Below are 20,885 nucleotides of genomic sequence, written 5' to 3'. Positions count from 1 at the left end.
TCAATGTCATTCTTATAATTCAATTTCTAAAATGAACATTTCCCTCCTCTCTCTTAATTAAAAGGATTTTAATTATTGAATTCTTTAAATATTTTATAATGTTAATTTAATCACTTCCTCACACTTTAATTATATATTTTATTATTATTTAATTATATCAGTTACAATTTTTCTCCCACAATTAAATAACGATTTTAATTATTCACATCTTTTAAACAAAAGCACCATCTTCTAAAAGTAAAGCATTTTTTTAATAAAAAATTATTAACTTCGTACACACAATTACATAATTATTTCATGCTAATTAAGTTTCCAATTCCCCTCTCCAATTGTCACTCAAATTAAGTTCCACCTCTTGTACAACCAATAAACTCTTTAATCAATTCAACCCATCTTAATCATGTAGCCAATTCCACATTGCTATTATCTAAATAAGTTGTCTGATCTAGTCTCTAACATTGATCATCTATCCTCACATATTAGCCGAAATTGTCAATTAGAATATTGAAACCTACAAAAGAGAAAATGCTTCCCAATTATCATCAATCATAATCTTTGAGTCTTTGTGTGATCATATGTAAAATTTGTGTTATGAATTTGACAACCAACATTATATCACAAAGAAGAGAAGAATAACCAAGGTTTTTTTACTAATTGAGTGAATTTGTTCTGATTTGAATTCATATATGAAATTTGTATTTGATTTTATTTCTCTTCATTGATAGATTAAAATTTACAATTTGGAATTTGGGTTGTGTGGTTTCCCTAACACCTCTTTGCAAGTTTTATTCTAAAATCCCTATCTTTCAAATACAAATTAGTTAAATTAATATAATAATAAAAATAGATTAAACTAAGAAAATATAGTTGAAATGTTATTTTAGGACTTAAATGCACATATATAAGGAAATTGACTTTTAGGGCAATAACAAAGAATAAGTGCTATTGTCACATATTATCCTTCATGGGTTATCTAGTAGGTAAGGTTTGCATTTTATTTTATGAAAGCTAGAAAATAACATAGAGAACCAAAATTTAGCTAATTACTAGATAATTGTTTCAAAGTAAATATTACCGTTTAAGAATTGAAACAAAGATCATGCACATCAAGATCAAATCACGAGAAACAAGGTTTGTTAGGGAAAATAAAGAAAAAAACCTCAATATTATGTAGATGACAGTTCAATAAAATTAACTTTACCAAGTAAAGATTAATTTCCAATAATAATCTACCAAGAAAAATGTTGCATGCATGGATATGAGCCTTGAACTTTTAAATTCAAATTTCTCAAGTTGATCTCAGAGTTGAACAAGGACTTGATCACTAAAGAAGGCTTGACTTGAGTTGATAGCTAGGTTTAACAATGATTTATTTAGTGATGGTAGAAGAGTGACTTATGGAAGTTGCTCTCTAGTAGCCCAGAACCTTGTAGCTTGAGAAATAACTCCTAAAGAAAAGTTCAACATGTATACTTTTGCCAAGTCAGATTTTGATAGAGTAGAGGAAATAAAGGAAAATCCTGCATGCATGGATATAGGATTTTCCTTTATTTCCAACAATAATCTAGAAGAGTGAAAATTTTGTGATGTGGCAGCAACCATTTTTTACAAGTCATTTTAAGGAAACGGTCAAATAAGGACCCAATCAATGAAGAAGGCTTGACTTGATTTGATAGCTAGATTTCTTTGGTGATGGTAGAAGAGTGGCTTATGGAAGTTGCTCTGTAAGGACTGCCCCTACAAAGCCAATGCCACATCAATAATCTCCATATAATGCAAAATATTCAATGAGAGTCAAAGTCATCTAAAAATTGACCAGTCAACATTAGTTGATTAACTATCATTAAATTTAACAAAATGATACATATACATATATGCTCAAATGTAAAAGGATACCATAATTTTAGTTACCAAAATACCAAGATGTACTAATTATGTCGTCGATTTTGAGAGAAGCTCCAGAACCTGTATAAGAGCAGAAGGGCGAGAATATTGTAGGAGTGCTTTACCACCCTACCATGAAGCCGTTAAGCTTCCTCAGAATCTTTCCTGACATGAAAGATACCCAACCCAACAATGAGGAATACTAAACAAGCAAAACTAAGAAGATAATAATGGAGTTGTGTAGTAACAAGAAATCATATTCTAAAACTGATAAACTACACAGACACTCACAAAACCACATAATTAGGTCAACATCCATCTTATCATAATTAAAAGAATTTATCCTTATTTCCATTTCACATCATAACCATCATATATGCATGTGAATCATAAGAAATCCATAATGTGTCATCGTCAACATGCCATGTAAAATCATCATGAAATCATTATACGACTTTATCAACCTATCATCTTCAACATCATACCTTGTAAAATCTAATTCCATTCCATACATATAGAAACATTACATCAAGAGTCTCATTTAATACATAACACATCACAATTCTCATTTGCATTTTATACATATAAAGGAATGTAAACATCCACTTAATTATCAAACATGTCAATTTCGCAACACTTCCTTTATTTATTCATATAGTTCGATATGCCATTTACTTCAAGAAACTCTAAATATGGGAAACATTGTAATGATAAAATATTCACTCTTCTTGGCTAATGGTAACAGCTGCATTCAGTATATGGCACGTACACTATGGAACAAAAAAGATTAAGGAAGCCAAAACATCCTCTTATTCTTTATCAACATATTAATGCTTTCCATACTTCAAAAGCACTTGATCCTTTCTTCTACTCTTCAAATATTAATAGTTATGAATTATTTCCCTTGAATAGTGTGTTTTTTTCTTTACTCTCTTTAGGCATCATCTAAGAGTTCATAGAATTTGCACTATTCTTATTCCAAACCAGTCCACATAACTCGTGGGCCTCCAATTTTTATAGATTCTACCTTTATAGAGTTCAGTACTATAAGTAACATTTTTCTTGAAATTGCATTTGCCTTGGAATATTGATTGACAATAGTGGGTTTAAGCATTTGATGACCATCAGGGAACCAAAATTTCATGATGATATGTCCATATCTAAATATGTTTACCACAGTTTTAAATGGCGTCTCTAAGTAGAAGATGTTATAAGTTACGACAAGAAAAGCAGTATATGGAACAACATGTTATCAAATTTCATGATGGGATTCAGTAAAAATAATGAATTGTGGCCCATTTGTTCTTAATAGCTCCTAAAAAGTGTTCTAACTAAATGCGATTTCCTTATGAAGACCTTTGTCCCAAGCTTTTTAGTTAGTAATGGATGCATTTGATGGAAGAGTCATCGTTGAATCATCAATTAACACAAGGGACGATTTTGCTGTGATTACTAATGGTCTACATACTTTGTCCATTTGATGGCTATTATTTACTTGGTGGAATGGACAGGTCCGATCCTTACATAATATGACCCATTTGCCTCATAGATAACTAACCAGGCCTTTTAAGTTACTAAGTTCATTTCCTTAAGCAGATAGAGGAGTTCAAATTCCAAGAAAATTTACAATAACACACATTTCCACGCACTCATAACTCTGAAATGAAGCACAAATATCAAGCATTTGACAAAATAATTAATAACAAGGAACCTAGGTTAACGTTGGTCATCAATTTGCCACTCCAATATTTTGCCAAAACCTTCTCCCTTTCTGGCCCCAAATGTTTGTGTCCATTCCTTGGGTCTCTAAGGGTTGCATTGACAGTGTAGCCCCTTTCTAGTAGATTTTTGACTAGCCATGATCCGATGTATCCCGCTACTCTAGTCACACACACTTGTTTTGTATTCTGGTTACCATGAGTCCATAAGCAAAAACTTGAATCCCAGTGTTCCCAAGAGAAGCAACAATAAGCTCCAAGTTGCCCAAATGACCACAGAGTATTCATGTAATCATGCTCATTAGATAGTTTATCATGTAAACTGCAACTACAGGGGCAATAAGGCGCTATAGAAGCTTTGTTTCCAAGAAGACTGCATTTGTAATGCTCTTTCCCTATGGCTAACCAAAATAAGACAGAATGGCTTCCAATCTATTAATGTCATCCAGACGACTGTAATTAGCAGGCGTTGGAGATATCTCTAAGAGGGACTCTTGCAATTCAAGCTCTGTATTCACTGAAAGGGGGTTATCCTTCTCGATCAAGAATGAATATCTTTCCATGTTAGCACCTTGGGTCAATTAGATCTTGATCAAGAATGTTCCCTTCGATTTTTATATGGAAACAATGTGAAGAAGAAATATAAGAAATACAAGAATGAAAATGACCACCAAGATGAGACAGAGAATCCAAAATGACAATAGATTCTATATATATCTCTCCAACTGTATACAAAGTTTTCTTATTAGGAGAAAAAGATGCCGAGAATTGGATCAGGTGTACAGAACCACACCACCCCCCCTTCAGATGCAAAATATGATTGCTATTTTATATATTTTTTCCAATTTCATAACTAATCTATTAACTGATTCAAGAAAGTTTTTGAGAGGAATATTAGTGGTACAAATTAATAGGTTTGAAATTAACTACATTCATTTTAACAATAACAATCAACCACTACTACCAATTTTAATTTTAAAAACAATAATAATTTTTAAGAATAAAGTCTATGTGGAATTAAGTTCATCGATTTATTTGGTTTGAGGGAAAATAGGCTGTGACATGCTCTGTAGCAGCTTGGAACCTTGCAGCTTGAGATGAAACTGCTAAAGAAAAGTTCAACATGCATACTTCTGCCAAATCAAATTCTGACATAGTAGAGGAAATAAAGGAAAATCTTGCATGCATGGATATGGGATTTTCCTTTATTTCCTTTAAGGAGATTAATTTCCAACAATAATCTACCAAGAAAAACTGTGTAGGCATGTATATGAACCTTGAGCTTTTAAATTCAAATTCCTCAAGTTGAGCTCTCATTTCCTTCTCTTATTAGTTGTCAAAATCAAAATCATTTTAAGTTACACGGTGTAGTATATTTAAATTGTACATTCTAATTCATTTACATATAATCAAAGATATACATCTAAGTGCATTTGCATGAGAGTATCATAAAATATTCTAATAATTGGTAAGGTTGTTGGCTATTTTGTATGCTTTGAGTTATTTAAGTGTCAATTTTTAAGTTATATAAATTAGCTAATTTCTTGAATATCAATAAAAATTTCTATTTCATTTTATTACATACCTGTATCATCATCATAAACATACAACATGATTGTCTACCATCTTTAACATTTGTATAAAGCTTTGAAATTGATCCACTTTGAAACTTTAGCAAGAACAATAAACTCTTGTTTAATAAATTTTCAATTATAGCACCCTTCCTTAGTAAAATAAAGAGAATCATCATCTTAAACATACTATATGATTGTTTACCATCTTTAACATTTGTATAAAGCTTTGAAATTGATCCACTTTGAAACTTTAGCAAAGAACAATAAACTCTTGTTTAATAAATTCTCATTTATAACCTCCTTAGTTTATACAGAGAACAAAGATAAAATCTTGTTAATCCCATAGAATTAAATTAGGAGAAAGATTCTCAAAGAACCTACGGGAAATCCAGTTTTTTCAAGAGTAAAGTAATGACGAGAATTGCTCTAAGCCCTCAAAACCTAATTTTCTCACAACATCATGAATAGGAATTTCATTTTACTGTTGCATTGAATGATTAACCTTCAAATGCTAACATTTTATAATTTATTGTTTAATTGTTTGGCTCGGGATATTTATGTGAGGTGTTGCTTTCCGTAACTGGAGAGTTATTTGGCAGCGATGAACGAGTGCCGGGTGCAGGAAGGAAATTGTCTGTGTTTGTGCTTGTGTTTGCGGAGAATACATTTTCCAGTGTAAAGTGGAGAGAGGCAGTGCACTGCAGAAAGCACCGTATTTTTTTGTATAGTCAATTGCAAGCGACAGATATATAGACACACATAATTATATACAAGGAACAAGGTACAAGTTGCGTTCCCTTCGCCCTTAAATTAGTGAACCTCAATGAACCCCGCGTCCTGCGATGTCTCTTTATTACACCACCCTTTGAAATGCAACCTCAACGTCGTTCATGGTGCTCTCTTCTCCCCACGCATTCATTTCTACTGGCCGCTTTTGATCATTTTTGAAAATCCTCTTAATTAGGGTTCGCATATTCTTTCAGTAATTCTGCTTTAAAGTTATATTTGAAAAATTGTTGTAGCTAAAATAGGCACTATACAAAGTTCCGAGTAAAAAAATTCTTTCTTTTTCGAGGGAATTGCTTTGTCTCCTTTATCTTTTCAAATTTATTTAGTTCACCCAGTGGCGATCTTTTTATTTCCCATACACGGCGGGGATGTATTCTGATTGCTGTTATTGTGTCTGAAAGTAATGGCGTAGTTTCAAGCTTGCTATGGTAAATGCCTCATTACGAGTCGAGAAATGCTGCTCGATATTTCTCCCGCCAACATAGAAGCAAGAGCATACGTTAGAAACATTTAAGTTGACATTGAGAGCATAAATATTTTAATACCTCCAAAGATCATACCATGTGGTGCCTCCGAAGGAGGATTTATGGCCCTGTGATGAGTGATCTTCACTTCGAGGAAAGGATACAGTTGCATATAAAAAATAGATGACATTTATGCATTAGGGTGTTCTGTAGGAACGCCTTATTAACTATAGTTGTATTTCGAGTCACGAATTCAAGATTTAGAGGATTAGGCAGTTCTGACATTTCTTACTTGTGGGCATCTCGCTAATATATCTGGGGTTAAGAAAAAACAGTATAAATTGCAACATAAATTGTGGTTTTCAATAGTGAAAGAAAGGCTAACTGAAACTATTTTGTACGCAATGACGATGTGCGTAGTGATAGGTGATGTTATTAGTACAGCATTTGAAAATATTGTTCTGTGGCGGCAGGAATTTTTGACAAGTCATTTTAAGGAAACGGTTGAAGAAGGACTCAATCACTGAAGAAGGCTTGAGTTGAGCTGATATCTAGGTTTGACATTGATTTCTTTGGTAATGGTAGAAGAGTGGCTTATGGAAGTCACTCTGTAGCAGCCTGGAACCTCACATTTTGAGACGGAACTCCTAAAGAAAAGTTCAACATGCATACTTCTGCTAAATCAGATTCTGACAAAGCGGAGGAAATAAAGGCCCTTGCTAATGCAGCTTTTCAAGGTAAGAGCTCTTTTTATGTTATCAATCTTCCTGCTATAAATATATCACACGGTGTAACTATTGGTATGCAAAGCTCACCTAAATTCCTTAACCCAAATCATTTTCAATGTTTTATTCTTATTGATGCACTGAAGTTCCGGACACATGATTTATATTTTTTGCTAAATTTCTTATATTGATTCAAGTTTCCGCATATGTGAGCAGTACTTTCAAGGGTCGTCCAGTTGCAATGCAATAACTTTTAATGTAATACAGGCTAACTAATTTGGGTCACTGCATCAGATCAATGAACTGATTATTTGATATATATTTGCACCAATTCTATAACCTATATTTGCACCATTTCTATAGCCTATTTTAAAATTTAGATATGCATTTAAACTCATTTCTATTGAATTTGGCACTGAATTTGCATTGTTGTTAAATATTCCAACTTATTTGTCATATACAGCTCACAAGTTTTCACAAGCCATAGAGCTTTATACTCAAGCTATAGAATTGAACACTCAGAATGCAGTATATTTGGCAAATCGTGCTTTTGCACACACAAAACTGGAGGAGTATGGAAGTGCTATTGCAGATGCCACAAAGGCTGTTGAAATTGATCCCAAATATACCAAGGTTTGTGTTGGCAGGGTCTAGTTTAGTTTTGCTTCTATATATGTGTGAGATCTGGTGATTGTAATGTTAAATTGACAAGTATCACAGGGATACTACCGGAGAGGTGCTGCATATCTTGCAATGGGCAAAGTCAAAGAAGCTCTGAAAGATTTCCAACAGGTATCATATTTCCAATACTTTGTTTGGAAAAGCTACAATCTTACTGTTTCTTAGGTAATTATTTTTCTGACACTTTCTATTGACATTCATTTGATGTATTTGGATGTTTTTTCTTAGATGGTTGCATGATTTGTTATCCATGAATCTTCAGGCTTTTAGCATGCATTTTTGCGATAGGATCATAGGCTTGTAACATTGTGTTTTCCTAGGTCCTAGCTTTGATAGGATAAATTTACATTTTGTAAGATAAAAGCCTCCTCAGCAAATACAAGCCAGAACCACAAATTTTACTTGTAAGAAGCATGACTATTTGATTTCTACTTATGAAGGGCATTGTTGTGTTTTTAGTTATACATAGAGCTATATATGCATGTATATAAATTGAATGTTAGTATTTATGCTTAGTGCTTTTACACTTTTGACTCTTTAGATGCATGGTTGTGCAGTGTTTTGTGCCATATCTTTTTTCTTTCAGCTCATGAAGATGTTTGCATATGTGATCCAGGTTAAAAGAATTTGTCCGAATGACCCGGATGCTACCAAGAAGCTAAAAGAATGTGAGAAAGCTGTACAAAAACTTAGGTTTGAAGAGGCCATTTCTGTGGATGATTTTGGCAAGCATTTGGTCTCGGAGTCTATCGATTTCCATTCAATAGGTGAATTTAATCTCCAAGCTTGCTTGCAATCTGCAGGTGATATCACATTTGTGTCTGAATATGGTTGAGTTCTATGTCTTCTTTTTACCATGCATAATTAGTCTGTTGTTTCATGTTTTTTTTGACTAAGTATGTTCTCTAGGAGAGGTACTAGCTGCCGATGCTTGGTTAGGTTAATTTTTTTTTTGCCAATTTTTAATTATAAACATATCACATGCTTTCTTGGTTGTCCTTAATGGTCTTTATTTTTTATCTAATTCTTATGGCAAGATACATGGCACTCTTATCGTGTTTTAGATGGAACATTTGGTATACTTTTTTCTTCACTTGTATGGCACCTCTATCAACAATGTAGGAGTTTAGCATTTTTTATAATATTGTGTTATCCCCTAGATATTGATGAATGTGTAGATAAATCATACTATTCTGGGTAGGAATGCCCTTGTGCTTGATTTTAACATGTTCTTCTCTTCTAATTTTATAATTTAACTATTTTGTAGGGTTAAAATGCTTAAGCAATCACCAAAATAGATGCATTCAGTGAACTCCAAGTGTCTCTAATTGCTTTGACAACATAATATTTTTAAACTTCTTAATGCATGAATGTTGCCTAGTTTTCTTACAACAAATCAACCTAGTCCTTAATAATGTGTATGATAACTAGAACTAATATTTTCCTCTATTGCTAGCTAGGTTGTTCTTGTAGTAATGTCTTCCCAAGTTTTATCAATCAAGCCATTCCAAACTTCATCTCAAGTTTAAATAGCTTTGTGACACTATCCCATGATTTGTTTTAGCTCTCACATTGTAGGATCAAAAAGTAGATGAAATTCACTGAAATTCGCAAAAGATAAATTGTTTTATTTAAATGCATGGATAGACTATTCATTATCCATTGATTACAATGGCTTTTGTAGGCTTGCATACCCATGAATAGCCAGCTTTAATAATGATTTTTTGATCATAAGAACCGCAAAGGCCCGCGAGCCCTTTTAATTGAAAAAGATAAATCTGGGTGATCTGGAGCATCTGTAATCTGGCCAACCACCCAACTTTGCCATCTATAACTTGGTACCTTGTCTACTGGCAGTGGTCAAACTGGGTCAACACTTGCATGCCCCCTGCTGATTCCTAACTCTATGTGCCATACTTTCCCATGAGAAACCTTTGTCAATTGCCCTGTTGGCATGATCATACTGAAGTACATCATTTACTCATTTAGTGTGCCTGTGACAATACTGTAGTATGAACTAGATACATTGTTTCCCAGCTACAGCGATCAGTGTTCTATGTGGATTACTTACAATTAAGATAATGCATAAAGTTAAGAGAACAATGCTTGCACTGATCATGAAGACCTACTCAAAAGAATATGCTTTAATTACTCCCCATAATTGGGCTCCACATCAGTGCCTGAAAAACTGTAACCAAATATGAGCACACCATTTTACGAATTCTGAACACCATATTGCATTCACAAACCAAAACTGCAATCTGAACAAACACAAAATTGAAAAAGAAAATGCAACACTGATAACAAAAGGACATACAACAAAAAATGATAAGCAATGATTTTTAACCTGATCTCCAAGCAAGGAACAATCCAACATCCTTTTGGCAGGTCCTCGAACCTTCTCTTTGTTCTCTTCACTATCTACTAGACACATAAAAAATGCTCATAACTTTCATAGCACAGATGATAGGTTACATGATATAAGGTTTTATTTGAGAAGTTTCAGATTCAACTAATAATGCATGGATAAACTATTAATAAACTTATTGCACCTAGTCAAAGGAATCTCCTATGTCACTGTTTACAATAAATATGCTAAAAAAAACTCGATAGGATTATCAGAAAATAAAATAATAACTTTTCCACTGGAGTAGGAGTGTTCAAAATATTGTCCTGTTGATATGCTTAGATGGTGGACATAAAGATGAAATAAGAGAACATACTATTGGTGTAAGGTGTAATATATAGGATGTGTTGAACATGTTTTGAACTCGAGACCTTTGACGATCTACATGCCAATTTTGACCGTCTCACATGCACCGTGAGGCCATCCACATTGAATATAGAAGCTTGCAAAATTTCTACGACCTCTCTCTAAGGATTAATAAGTCTTTTCCAATAAATTTTTAACTTTTCTAAGATATAGTACACAATTTTCCATTTTGCAAATGCCCTAGTTTTTGCCCTAAATCAGAAATTAATAGTCGAACTAGAAGTAGAATAGGATTGGTAACATCACGTACCTGGTTGAGGACTTGCAACATGTTGAAACCATTGAAACGTAATCCACAAAATAGATATTCCTTATTGTAGACATTAAAAGCATAGAGCTTTCCTACTTGGTTAGATTTGATGCGTGTTTTGTTACACTCACCAACATAGAATAAAATACCAAGTATTCTATTCTCGCTTGAACATGGAAACTTTAGATGCTAAACAATTTGGCAATGTATGATCAACTAAGACAACCCCACAATTTACACTGCAAAGTAGCGACTTTACTGTGGGATATTACTCAGTTGAAATGATGTGATATGCTGGTTCTAACATAGGGACTTATGCTATTCTTAATGGATTTTTCAACCTCCTTTAAATAATGAAGGATTTGACATGAGCTCTTCAAATGAAATGCAAAAGGTATGGGTGTAGCACTCTAATACACTTCTAACAAAGTGTTAGCAAGTGAAGTTGTCACTGTGCTTTCTTCACAGATTTTCCCAATAGAAGTGACAAATGCTTGCAACATTTGGAAAAATCATCATGGAAAGAATGATTTTCCTCTGCTTCAAAAAGGGCCAGCTCCCTAAAATTCAGATTTGTGTTTAAAATAATCCCTCCACTTCAGGAAATAATGCTAGCAAGCAAAATAAATCTGAACATTTATCAACAGCACAAAGACTATTGATAATCAAGAAAATGAAATAATACTTATCAATGAAAATGTATGTAAATATTGACAACACAAAGTCTCTTAATATATCCATAAATCTTCAAATACATATTTTGCAAATATTGATAAAACACAGTTTATCAATATTCTTTCATAATAGTGATACACAGATCACTTCCTTTCAATAGGACACAGACCATTAAAAGAATAAATTCATGAAAAAGCAAATTTTTTTGAAAAAGTATTCATGTCAATGGAAGATTGAAACTTGGTTACAAACATTTACTTTTTCCTGAGAAGGAGAGAACCCCCTCTAATACATTCACATTTTCCCTTTTTAAAGAAAACCACGAAGAATTTCGTAACCGCCTCAACTTCTTTTTACCAAACATTCCTCTTCAAGAATTAATTCATCTCTTTCAACTTCCTCATTTTGCCTCATTTCACTTTCACCCACCTTTTGAAGATTGCATGTAATAATATTTGCACATCATTCATATAATTAATTCTTTAAAGAATTAATTATATGAAATTTAATTTCACCCATGCACTATTTTAATTACTTTGCACATTATGATAAATATATACTTCTTTAGCAAAAATAATTATTTTAAATCTAATATGTAGATGAAAAATTGCTTTTGTAACACAAAGCAAGAAATTGTTGTCACTTAGAAAAACCAAACCAAGCTTTGTTTGCAAGAAGGAACAACTACACAAAGACGATGCAATCTCCCAAGGGTATGTGAACAGTTTCCAGATCATTTATACACCTCAACATCATAAAACATGTGAATCAATGAAGATAAATCAATTGAAGTTACACTTTTGAATTGAGTTGAGACTAATCATACACTGCAACTTGCAATCAACAAATTCAGTGGGATTTATAATACACTAGAAGGTTTCAGATGTCGAGAATTCTGACCCACTATCTATAGCTTTCTGGAAAGAAGTTGTAGAAAAAATGGAAGTGATATGTGCAAGGTCCCATTGCAGCCATAATGGTAATTCTGCAAGAAAAATGAAGACTGTTGAATTATCTGTTCTTGTTAATCAGTTTTATTGCGATTGCCTTTATTGTGTAAATTACCCATCATAGAAGTGTAGTAAATTGTTCGGTTTGATGGAGCCCAAATTTTTGCCTCCATTTTAGAAACAATGATTTTAGAGAATGCATTCAAGAGAATATGTCAAGGGAATGTGATCGGCTGTGAATGTTATGTTTGCAAGAACATATGCTTAAGCAGATCTGTTGAAAAGATTTTAGTAAGATCAAAAGGCAAAACAAGCCTGGGGATACAGATGCTGCAATAGAGTTTTTAATAGCCGAGCAAGCTTCCAGTGTGCAGGATGAAGTCAAGTCTTGTGGGGGAATGAAGAAGCAGTCATTAGAAGTCCACCAAATATAAACTATACTTCTGAAAGAGTCTCCATAAATGTACAGTCATCTTTTCCTGAAGTTGAGAAGGATAATCACAAAGGGACAAAAGAGACTCAAAACTTCTAGTAACAAACCCTGTTCATGTCGATCAAAAAAGAAGTATAAGGCTTGCTGCAAGGTGGAGAGACAGAAATTGGATGCTAATTCTCAGGAAGCCTTAACAAACAAGGTCAGGAAGATGAAACTTAGAAGTTCTAAGTCTGAAACACGATCATCTCAACCATGCACAAAAGGATTTGCCAATCATAATATAGGAGTGAGTTGCATGATGGAGTTCCATCATCGGTTTTTGTGAAATCAAGTTACACAATAGAGACTGTGGAGGCAGAACACATTTCTGTGGATCATGTTGCACATCCGAAACCCTCAGATGGAGGTTCAGCTGCTACTCAACTGGCTGCACATCTTATGGGGATTCGTTGTGCTATCAAAATGCTGAACAGTTGCATTTGAGTTCTGTATCACTATCATTCAGCTATGCAAAAGGGTGAAATACCATATGAAAATTCATTACTTCGACAAGTTTCAAGTCTTTTCAGGAGGTTGCTTGGTGTAGAGTCCCCAAAGTTTCAGATTGAATTTCTGATGGAGTATATGATACACTTTTAATGACTTACTTAGCTATGATCACAAACTTTGCCAGTACTATGAATGATTTGATTGACAAGTTCAATACAGCTTATGACAAACAAAGCAGAAGAGGAGACAATTCCTGCAGAATAATGAAAGACATGCACAAGCATCATAGATGAAAGTAATAAGCAGTTATAAAACATATCCCGATAACTATTATACATACTGCTTCATACATGACAAAAAATAAAGAGGAGCCGTTGGAGTTTCGAGAACCTACAGGAATGGAAGAAATAATAAAATCATGCGATGATATCAGGAGGATCATCGTAAAACTGCAGTAAAGATATAGCAGAGAATTGAGGACAAAGAAATCACTTTGGAGAAGTCGTCAAGCAATAAATATGAAGAGACTGGTTCTGATGCTCATTAAAAGTCAGAGACTTCATAAAGTGGAGCGGTAATTGATAAGGAAATTTGAAGGATAATCTAGTGATAAATAGATCTCAGAAAACCTTCTCAATTTCTCAGAATATACAATGTGTATAAGGGATTGGTGTTCCAAACAATGAATTTCTCAATATTCCCCAATTCATTTCGTTGTCTTTGATGGAACTTGTCCTCTATCCTCTTAGAGGGGTTGAACTTTCTTCAAACTTGATATCCTTCAGTCAATCCGCCCTCATTTCTTAGGATTCCTAGTCATCTTCATCGTTACAGTGATCCTTCCCATTGAACTCATCCTTGAACTTAGTCTGGTTATGTTGACTTCCTTGGAGCATTTAATTTGTCCATTTTGATCATAGAATTGTAAATTTTTAGGTTTTTAAATGTTTGACGATGACAATATTGGTCATTTGTAGACCCCTCCTTGCATAATTTGATCATCTTTGTGTAGCGAAGTCTTCCTCTCCCATGTCTAGGGCATCTTTGATACCTTTATTTGTTACCACTTAGGATCAAAATCCTTGAGCCTTGATCCCTCACAGGGACAAATTGGAGTCCTAATAACTTGTTCCTAAATTGATTCCTATTTGACCCTTGCAGAAATTGATATGATTAGGGACAAGTTGATCTCGCTATAAAATTGGAAAGTTGACTTGCATAGGGACACATGAATGTCCTTGAAGCCTAGTCCTTGTTTTGCACACCTTTAGCATTTGAATGGAAGATCGACTCATATAGGGAGTTTGTGATTTACTCAAGATTGTTCTATCCTTGTCCTCCTTGCTTTTTAATGTCCCACACAATCACTCCTGGGAAAGAGAATAAGGCATGAAGTTAATGATCTTGTAAGGAAACTTGATTAGGAAATTGAGTTCATACCCTTAATTTCTTGAATTTACAATTAATTTGGAACTTTATGACTCAGAAAAATCAAGTAATGAAGGCTGCAAATGAAGCTTGGAACCAAAAATGAAGTCTGAGGATTATTGCATTTAAGAGCACCAAATTAATCCTTTGCTGCCACAAACTTGAAAAAACTTAACATCTTAAAGCCATGGAATTCAAATTTTTTCTGAGGACTAAGTCTGAAGACAAAGTCTGAGGACAATGACACAATCAGACTTATAAGGCATTAAAACCAAGTCCTAGATGACTCATGTAGACTTCAAAATGTAAATATCAGATTTTATTGTTGAAGATATTCATATTAACTCTGATCTTTCTTATGACAATCCTGCAACACGCTTTAAATGTCTTAAATTCAGTCCAATCCTCATGGCAAATGCAATCTAATCAAAGACCATGCAGTTTAAAAAAAGTATGAGGGCATCTTATGATTTAAATCTGGGAAACAAATCCTTTTGCCACAAGACATAATTCTGGTTTTCTGAGGATATGGTCTGAAACATTCTTTTCCTTGGTGATTTTGTCTTCAAAACCTAGTGATTTTGTGCAAGAATGATTCCTTAACACTCAACAATGATCTTCGAGACTGACCTGATTGGACAACTTAAGAATTTCTCTCTGATTTTTTTGAGAAAATTGTCCCACCTGGATAAATTTCATACCTAGGTCTGAAAATACATGCATTTCGAGCCCCTTGGTTGCTTAAATTTGGCTTGGAATCTTTCTTTTACCCTTCAAACAATCTGCAACAAGTTCTGATGTGGTTTGGTGGGTGGGAATATTTCTAACAAATCTTGTGAAAATTGGCCAGCTCGAGGAAATAATCCAAGACCTAAGTCTGAAACCATTTGTATTTGCAATCAGCTTACCCCTTTGGATTCTTGCCTTGGAACTGTGAAAATTCTGATTTTTCTTTCAGCACGATGATTTTTTTTTGCTGGCCAATATTGATAACCCTCTCCCTACTTGGTTTGATCTTCAGCCTTTCCACTTGAATGATTTCTTATGGGCAATTGGTGGGATTTCAGACCCGTCACATTTGTAATTGCCCCTTTTTGGGACAATAGAAAGTTAACAAGTTGAACTTGTAAAACAATTAAAAGGTGACTTATTTCGAGCTGAATGCAAATTATCTAAAAGTCATTTTAATTAAAAAGGGTAAAAAGGTGACAAAGAGAGGAACTGGATGAAAGACAAAATGGGGAAGGTGAAGAGTCACATGATGGATCCTTAAAGGAAGGAGGAGGAATTCATTTTGGGCATGCTTGGGTATTGGATTTGATTTCAGTTTTCTCTTGGAGAAACTTGGAAGCATTCAACTTTCATTTTCAGATCCTGAGGATGGAAACCTTCAGGTTTATGTGTTGAATTCACGATGGAGTTCACATCTGGAATTACAGGTGCATTTATAGTTTTTCCAATCTGACTATTGGCACTGTATTTAAGCTTGGATTTTAATTATGTTATTTTATTGCTGATTGTAATAATGCAATTACAATCTTGAGGATTCTTATCTACTATTTGCTGATTTATTTAATAGTTATTCTGAAAATTATTTAGGAGTTTTTTGGGGGGTTTAATATCCATTGGGGATATTTTAGTGGTATTAGAGCTGGTTTTTGTGCTAGCTTGTGAGGAACATAAATTAAGAGATTCTCAGTTTGAAGTTTTATCTGATTTGGGGAAAAGGAAGAAACATTTAATTTTGATGTTTGATGTATTTTTTGGCATCGAACTGGCTTCTGGGATTCTCGTTCATTTGCAAATAGTATTAAAGGAGCTGATTCAGTAAGATGCGAAGTTGCAAATTTATCTTCTGATCTAGTAATTTGGTGGCAACTCTTTTCCAAAAATAATATTGTTGATGATCTGGTTCCTCTGTTTAGAGTTTGGTCAAGCCCTTAATGTCAAAGAAATATTAATGAAGTTAGAGACAACCTAATTATATCTGTGGGAGAATATTTGTGAAAATATATTGATGCATGGATACTCATTTTTATTAGAACCACAAAATGGCAAAATACTTGATGGAGAATAAATGTTAGCGATTTAATAAAGCTTATATTGAGAATTGAGACAAAATATGTAATGTCAAAGAAATATTAATGAAGTTAGAGACAACCTAATTATATCTGTGGGAGAATATTTGTGAAAATATATTGATGCATGGATACTAATTTTTATTAGAACCACAAAATGGCAAAATACTTGATGGAGGATAAATGTTATTGATTTAATAAAAGCTTATATTGCAGAATTGAGACAAAATATGTTAGTGGGCCGATATTTTTTTGAAAGAATTTCCAAAGGTTTATTTGGATAGATATATATTGTGGGATAATATGAGAGGAGATGTTATATCCACTATAGTCGGCTTCATAAATTTTCTGAGCTGGCGATTAAATAAAATAAAGTCGGCACCGTCTGCATTAGAGTATTAATATTGACGGTAATATTTCAAAGGACCGACATAGTCTCGCATTAATAGCCCGAACTTGAAAAACAACAGAGGTATTATAGTTGTACGGGAAGGCAAATCTTTTGGAAATAATAATAATTATATGGACAAATCTTATGTTGTCGGGGGGAAATAATAAAATCAATTGCTGTTTGGTAGAAGCTTTCCATAAACTATACTTTGATGCGGAATTTGAGATTTTCAATCAATAAGCTTGTGTCATGATTAAACTAGGAGTCCAAAGGAATTAGTTGAAATTTCTTGGCCTTGGTCTCGCTAATTTTACAAAGAATGGATTAATGCTTTTCTGGCATTACACAGTGCGGAACAATGGGTGGATGAATAAGTTTGAGCCGTTTTTGCAAAATCAAGAATGTCGTGACATGTGGGCCTTACAGTACACATGAAACAAGAAGATTGGATTATTGTCGAGTGGAATATCTAGATTTATCATTCTAGTCTCTGAAGAATATCAGATTTTTGATTGCTTCCTTGCCATGCTAATGGTGGTTTGATAGGACCAAGAGAGTTGTTAAGGACGAAAGTATTGAAGTTACAATAATGTGTGTGTGTGTGGGGGGGGGGGGGGGGCGGGAAGATAGCAGGGAGTTAATGATTATAGTTTGGATTTTGGCAAAGGGAAAATTCATGTGTTCAGAAGAAATATTGGCGGAAAAAAAAGTATCTCAGGCAGATATGACAGAGAGAATATCACAGTAGATGTAGAAGTTTCGACCTGGGTACAAGGAGTTGCAGGACTCTTCTGAGGCTTAGTATCATTGGCAGAAGTTTTACCATGAACCCTTGCACTTGTTTAAATCACCCACCTTGCAACCTAGGAACTGGAAGTACCTTCAGGTTTTTGAGGACATTGTCATTAGTATTCTTATCTGTTGGGATAACTACATGAATTAATAACATCATATACGAAATTTTGATGCAGACTGAGCATGACTAACATGCAACTGAATTCATTGACAGAATCGAATTAGTCTGGAAATGTGAAGGAACTTGTTAACTACTATTTAATTGTGAAACCTGTTCAGATTTGTGGCTGAGTAAGGTGTTTTGGAAGTAACAACTAATGAACTGATAGTTGCTAATATAAAAATCAAGGGAATGATCACAGTAGAAAAAAATCCAAACTGCTTGTAGTAAAAAACATAGCTTCAATGAGAACTATATAAAGTGTGAGGAAGATAATCAATGAATTTAATATTTGCAGGGTATGGTAGTCGTAATATTTGTGAGACCCAACAATTGAATTCTGGTGAACTATTTAAAAAGTGTTGCAGTTTTGGTTTCACAATCCTTTTGTTATATTTGTGAGACCCAACAATTGAGTTCTGGTGAAATATTTTAAAAAGTGTTGCAGTGTTGGTTTCACAATCCTTTTGAGCTGACTCGAGAACAAAGGTTTATGTTAACAGGACTCCCATTTCAGTACCTGGCAGTTGGCGTGACATTAATTAATGCCAATTTTAACTTGGGACAGATTCGCATGGAGAAACAATTGTTTGCCACTACTAATTGAAGGAACTGTGGTCAATTGCAGCTTAATATGGGATCTTGGTTGATTCATAGATTCATGATTGCTTGAGGACAAGCAATCTCAAGGAGGGAGGATTGTAATGTCCACTTTTTGGGACATTAGAAAAATTCCAAGTTCAACTCAAAAAACAATTAAAAGACGACTTATTTGGAACTAAATGCAAATTATTTTGAAGTCATTTTAATTAAAAAGGAAAGAAAGGTGATAAAAGGCGAATAGGACGGAAGACAAAATGGGGAAGTTGAACAGTCATAGGATGGATCCTTAAAGGAAGGAGTTCATTTTGGGCATGCTTGGATATTGGATTTGATTTTAGTTTTCTCTTGGAGAAACTTGGAAGCATTCAACTTTCTTTTTGAACCCAAGGATGAAAACCTTCATGCTCATTGGTGGATTGGATGCAAATCCAATTCATCATATGTGGTGAATTATTCATGATGGAGTTCACATCTCGAGTTACAAATGGATTTATAGTTTTTCCAATAGATTGGAATTTAATTATGTTATTGTATTGCTGATTATTATAATGCAATAAGAATTCTTAGGATTCTTACATGAGTATTTGCTGGTTTATTTACATCTTCATCTGAAATTTACTGCACAAAATTATTTGTTGCATTCTGAAAAGTATTTGGGAGTTTTTTTGGGGTTAAATATCTATTAAGGATATTTTAACATTTATTGTTGGATGACTTTATGATGAGTGTTGCTTCCTTTTCTTAGACTTAAACCCGTGGTGGCTTTTCTTTCATTTGCTTTCATCTCCTTCCTAAATCCACCAACTCTTCTTTTTGACTCAAGCCTTGGTCAACTTCTTTATTGTATGTTATTTGCTGTTGCAGGCGGTCTTTTAGAGGACATGTAATGGCAATGTGGTATTAAAATTGCATTATTAGAATTAATTTGAGTCTTGTGCAAAATTGAATGCGAAACCTTTGTTGATTAGTCAATTTCCACATCCTATTCTTGAATTGTTTGATTTGCTTCAAATTTATCATTGTCTTTTTATTCAATTCTAGAGGTGGGTTTTTAATGGATTTTTGTGTTCAAACGTTCAACTTCATGGGCTGGTGAAAAAAAGGCCACCATGAGGACAAGTAAGAATCCTTAAAATTTCCTTCCTTGAATTTTCGTATCCATGATGGAAAATTGATTGGTAACGTACTATTCCCACTTTCATCCATCATATCTTCATTTAGCTACATTACCTCTGAAAGGGAGATTGTAAGGACAAAACATCCTTCAATTTTATCTTGGTTGCTTAATTCATCCCTTAAGGGTAAGTTCAATCTTTATAGAGACTGTCTCTTACTCCTTTCTCTTGTCCATAAGGGGAAAATAAACCCCATAGGGGCTAGGGGAAATTTCATATTTACGAGGACAAGTGGATATTCTTCGTCCATAAGGATGTGCTTGATTTCATAACTCAAAAATATTTTAATTATAGAGTCTAGTGGGAAATTGATGTGCATAGGGATTCTTAGACTACGTCCTTGTTCTTGACATCTAGGAGGGGAAAAACGATCCTGATAGGGACTAATTGGCTAAACTCTTAGTTTTTTTATTGCAAATGTCTCCTCTTGAGTAGAATACTGATCCCTTTTGGGACTTCCATGATTTTTCAAGTGGAAATTCTATTTCTATTGGGACAAAGTGCATTTTTATTAGGAAAAGTTGATCTTCTTAAGGTTTCCGCATATTTTAATTATGGAAAATCAGTTTTTATAAGGATAATGAAGCCTCCATGTACAAAATATGTCATTATAATGTATTTTGAACTATTTTGACTAACCAAAACATTGCACTCAGGAATTTTAACTTAACCACCACAACTTGCCCCAGGTAAGCCATAACCATGGCACTCCTATATGTACTTGCAACTTGAGAGGTTAACCCCTTTTTGAACTATCATCTCTTGCCAAAAGGCCTAACAACTATGAGCGAAAAGAGGGTGTCCCAATTTGCAATGGGGTAATGGTGTGAAAACCTCACAAGACTAC

At 33.9% G+C, this 20,885-nt stretch overlaps 1 protein-coding gene and 1 pseudogene across 3 annotated transcripts in view; both read left to right on the top strand.

Annotated features, from left to right (window-relative positions):
• The first annotated feature begins 5,760 nt into the window (after window positions 1-5,760).
• The window catches only part of PP5.2 (protein phosphatase 5.2), a 140,486-nt gene continuing 125,361 nt past the window's right edge, over window positions 5,761-20,885 (top strand). For 2 of the 3 annotated variants that reach the window (XM_089820958.1, XM_089820956.1), the window contains exons 1-5: window positions 5,761-5,957; window positions 6,903-7,166; window positions 7,618-7,787; window positions 7,875-7,946; window positions 8,452-8,602. In XM_089820958.1, coding sequence (XP_089677084.1) covers window positions 7,094-7,166; window positions 7,618-7,787; window positions 7,875-7,946; window positions 8,452-8,602 — 466 coding nt within the window. In that variant the 5' untranslated portion in view covers window positions 5,761-5,957; window positions 6,903-7,093. Of the gene's footprint in view, window positions 6,070-6,902; window positions 7,167-7,617; window positions 7,788-7,874; window positions 7,947-8,451; window positions 8,603-20,885 lie in introns of all 3 variants that reach the window. The other variant, XM_089820957.1, reaches the window with a different exon arrangement.
• LOC149567696 (COP9 signalosome complex subunit 6b pseudogene) lies at window positions 12,473-13,701 on the top strand (annotated as a pseudogene).

This window comes from Cupressus sempervirens, chromosome 3 (assembly GCF_028749045.1).
Source record: "Cupressus sempervirens isolate cs-2001-9-10 chromosome 3, ASM2874904v1, whole genome shotgun sequence".
NCBI classification, from domain to species: Eukaryota; Viridiplantae; Streptophyta; class Pinopsida; order Cupressales; family Cupressaceae; genus Cupressus; species Cupressus sempervirens.
Note: the sequence above shows the minus strand (reverse complement) of the source record. Positions and strands in the feature narration are given on the sequence as shown.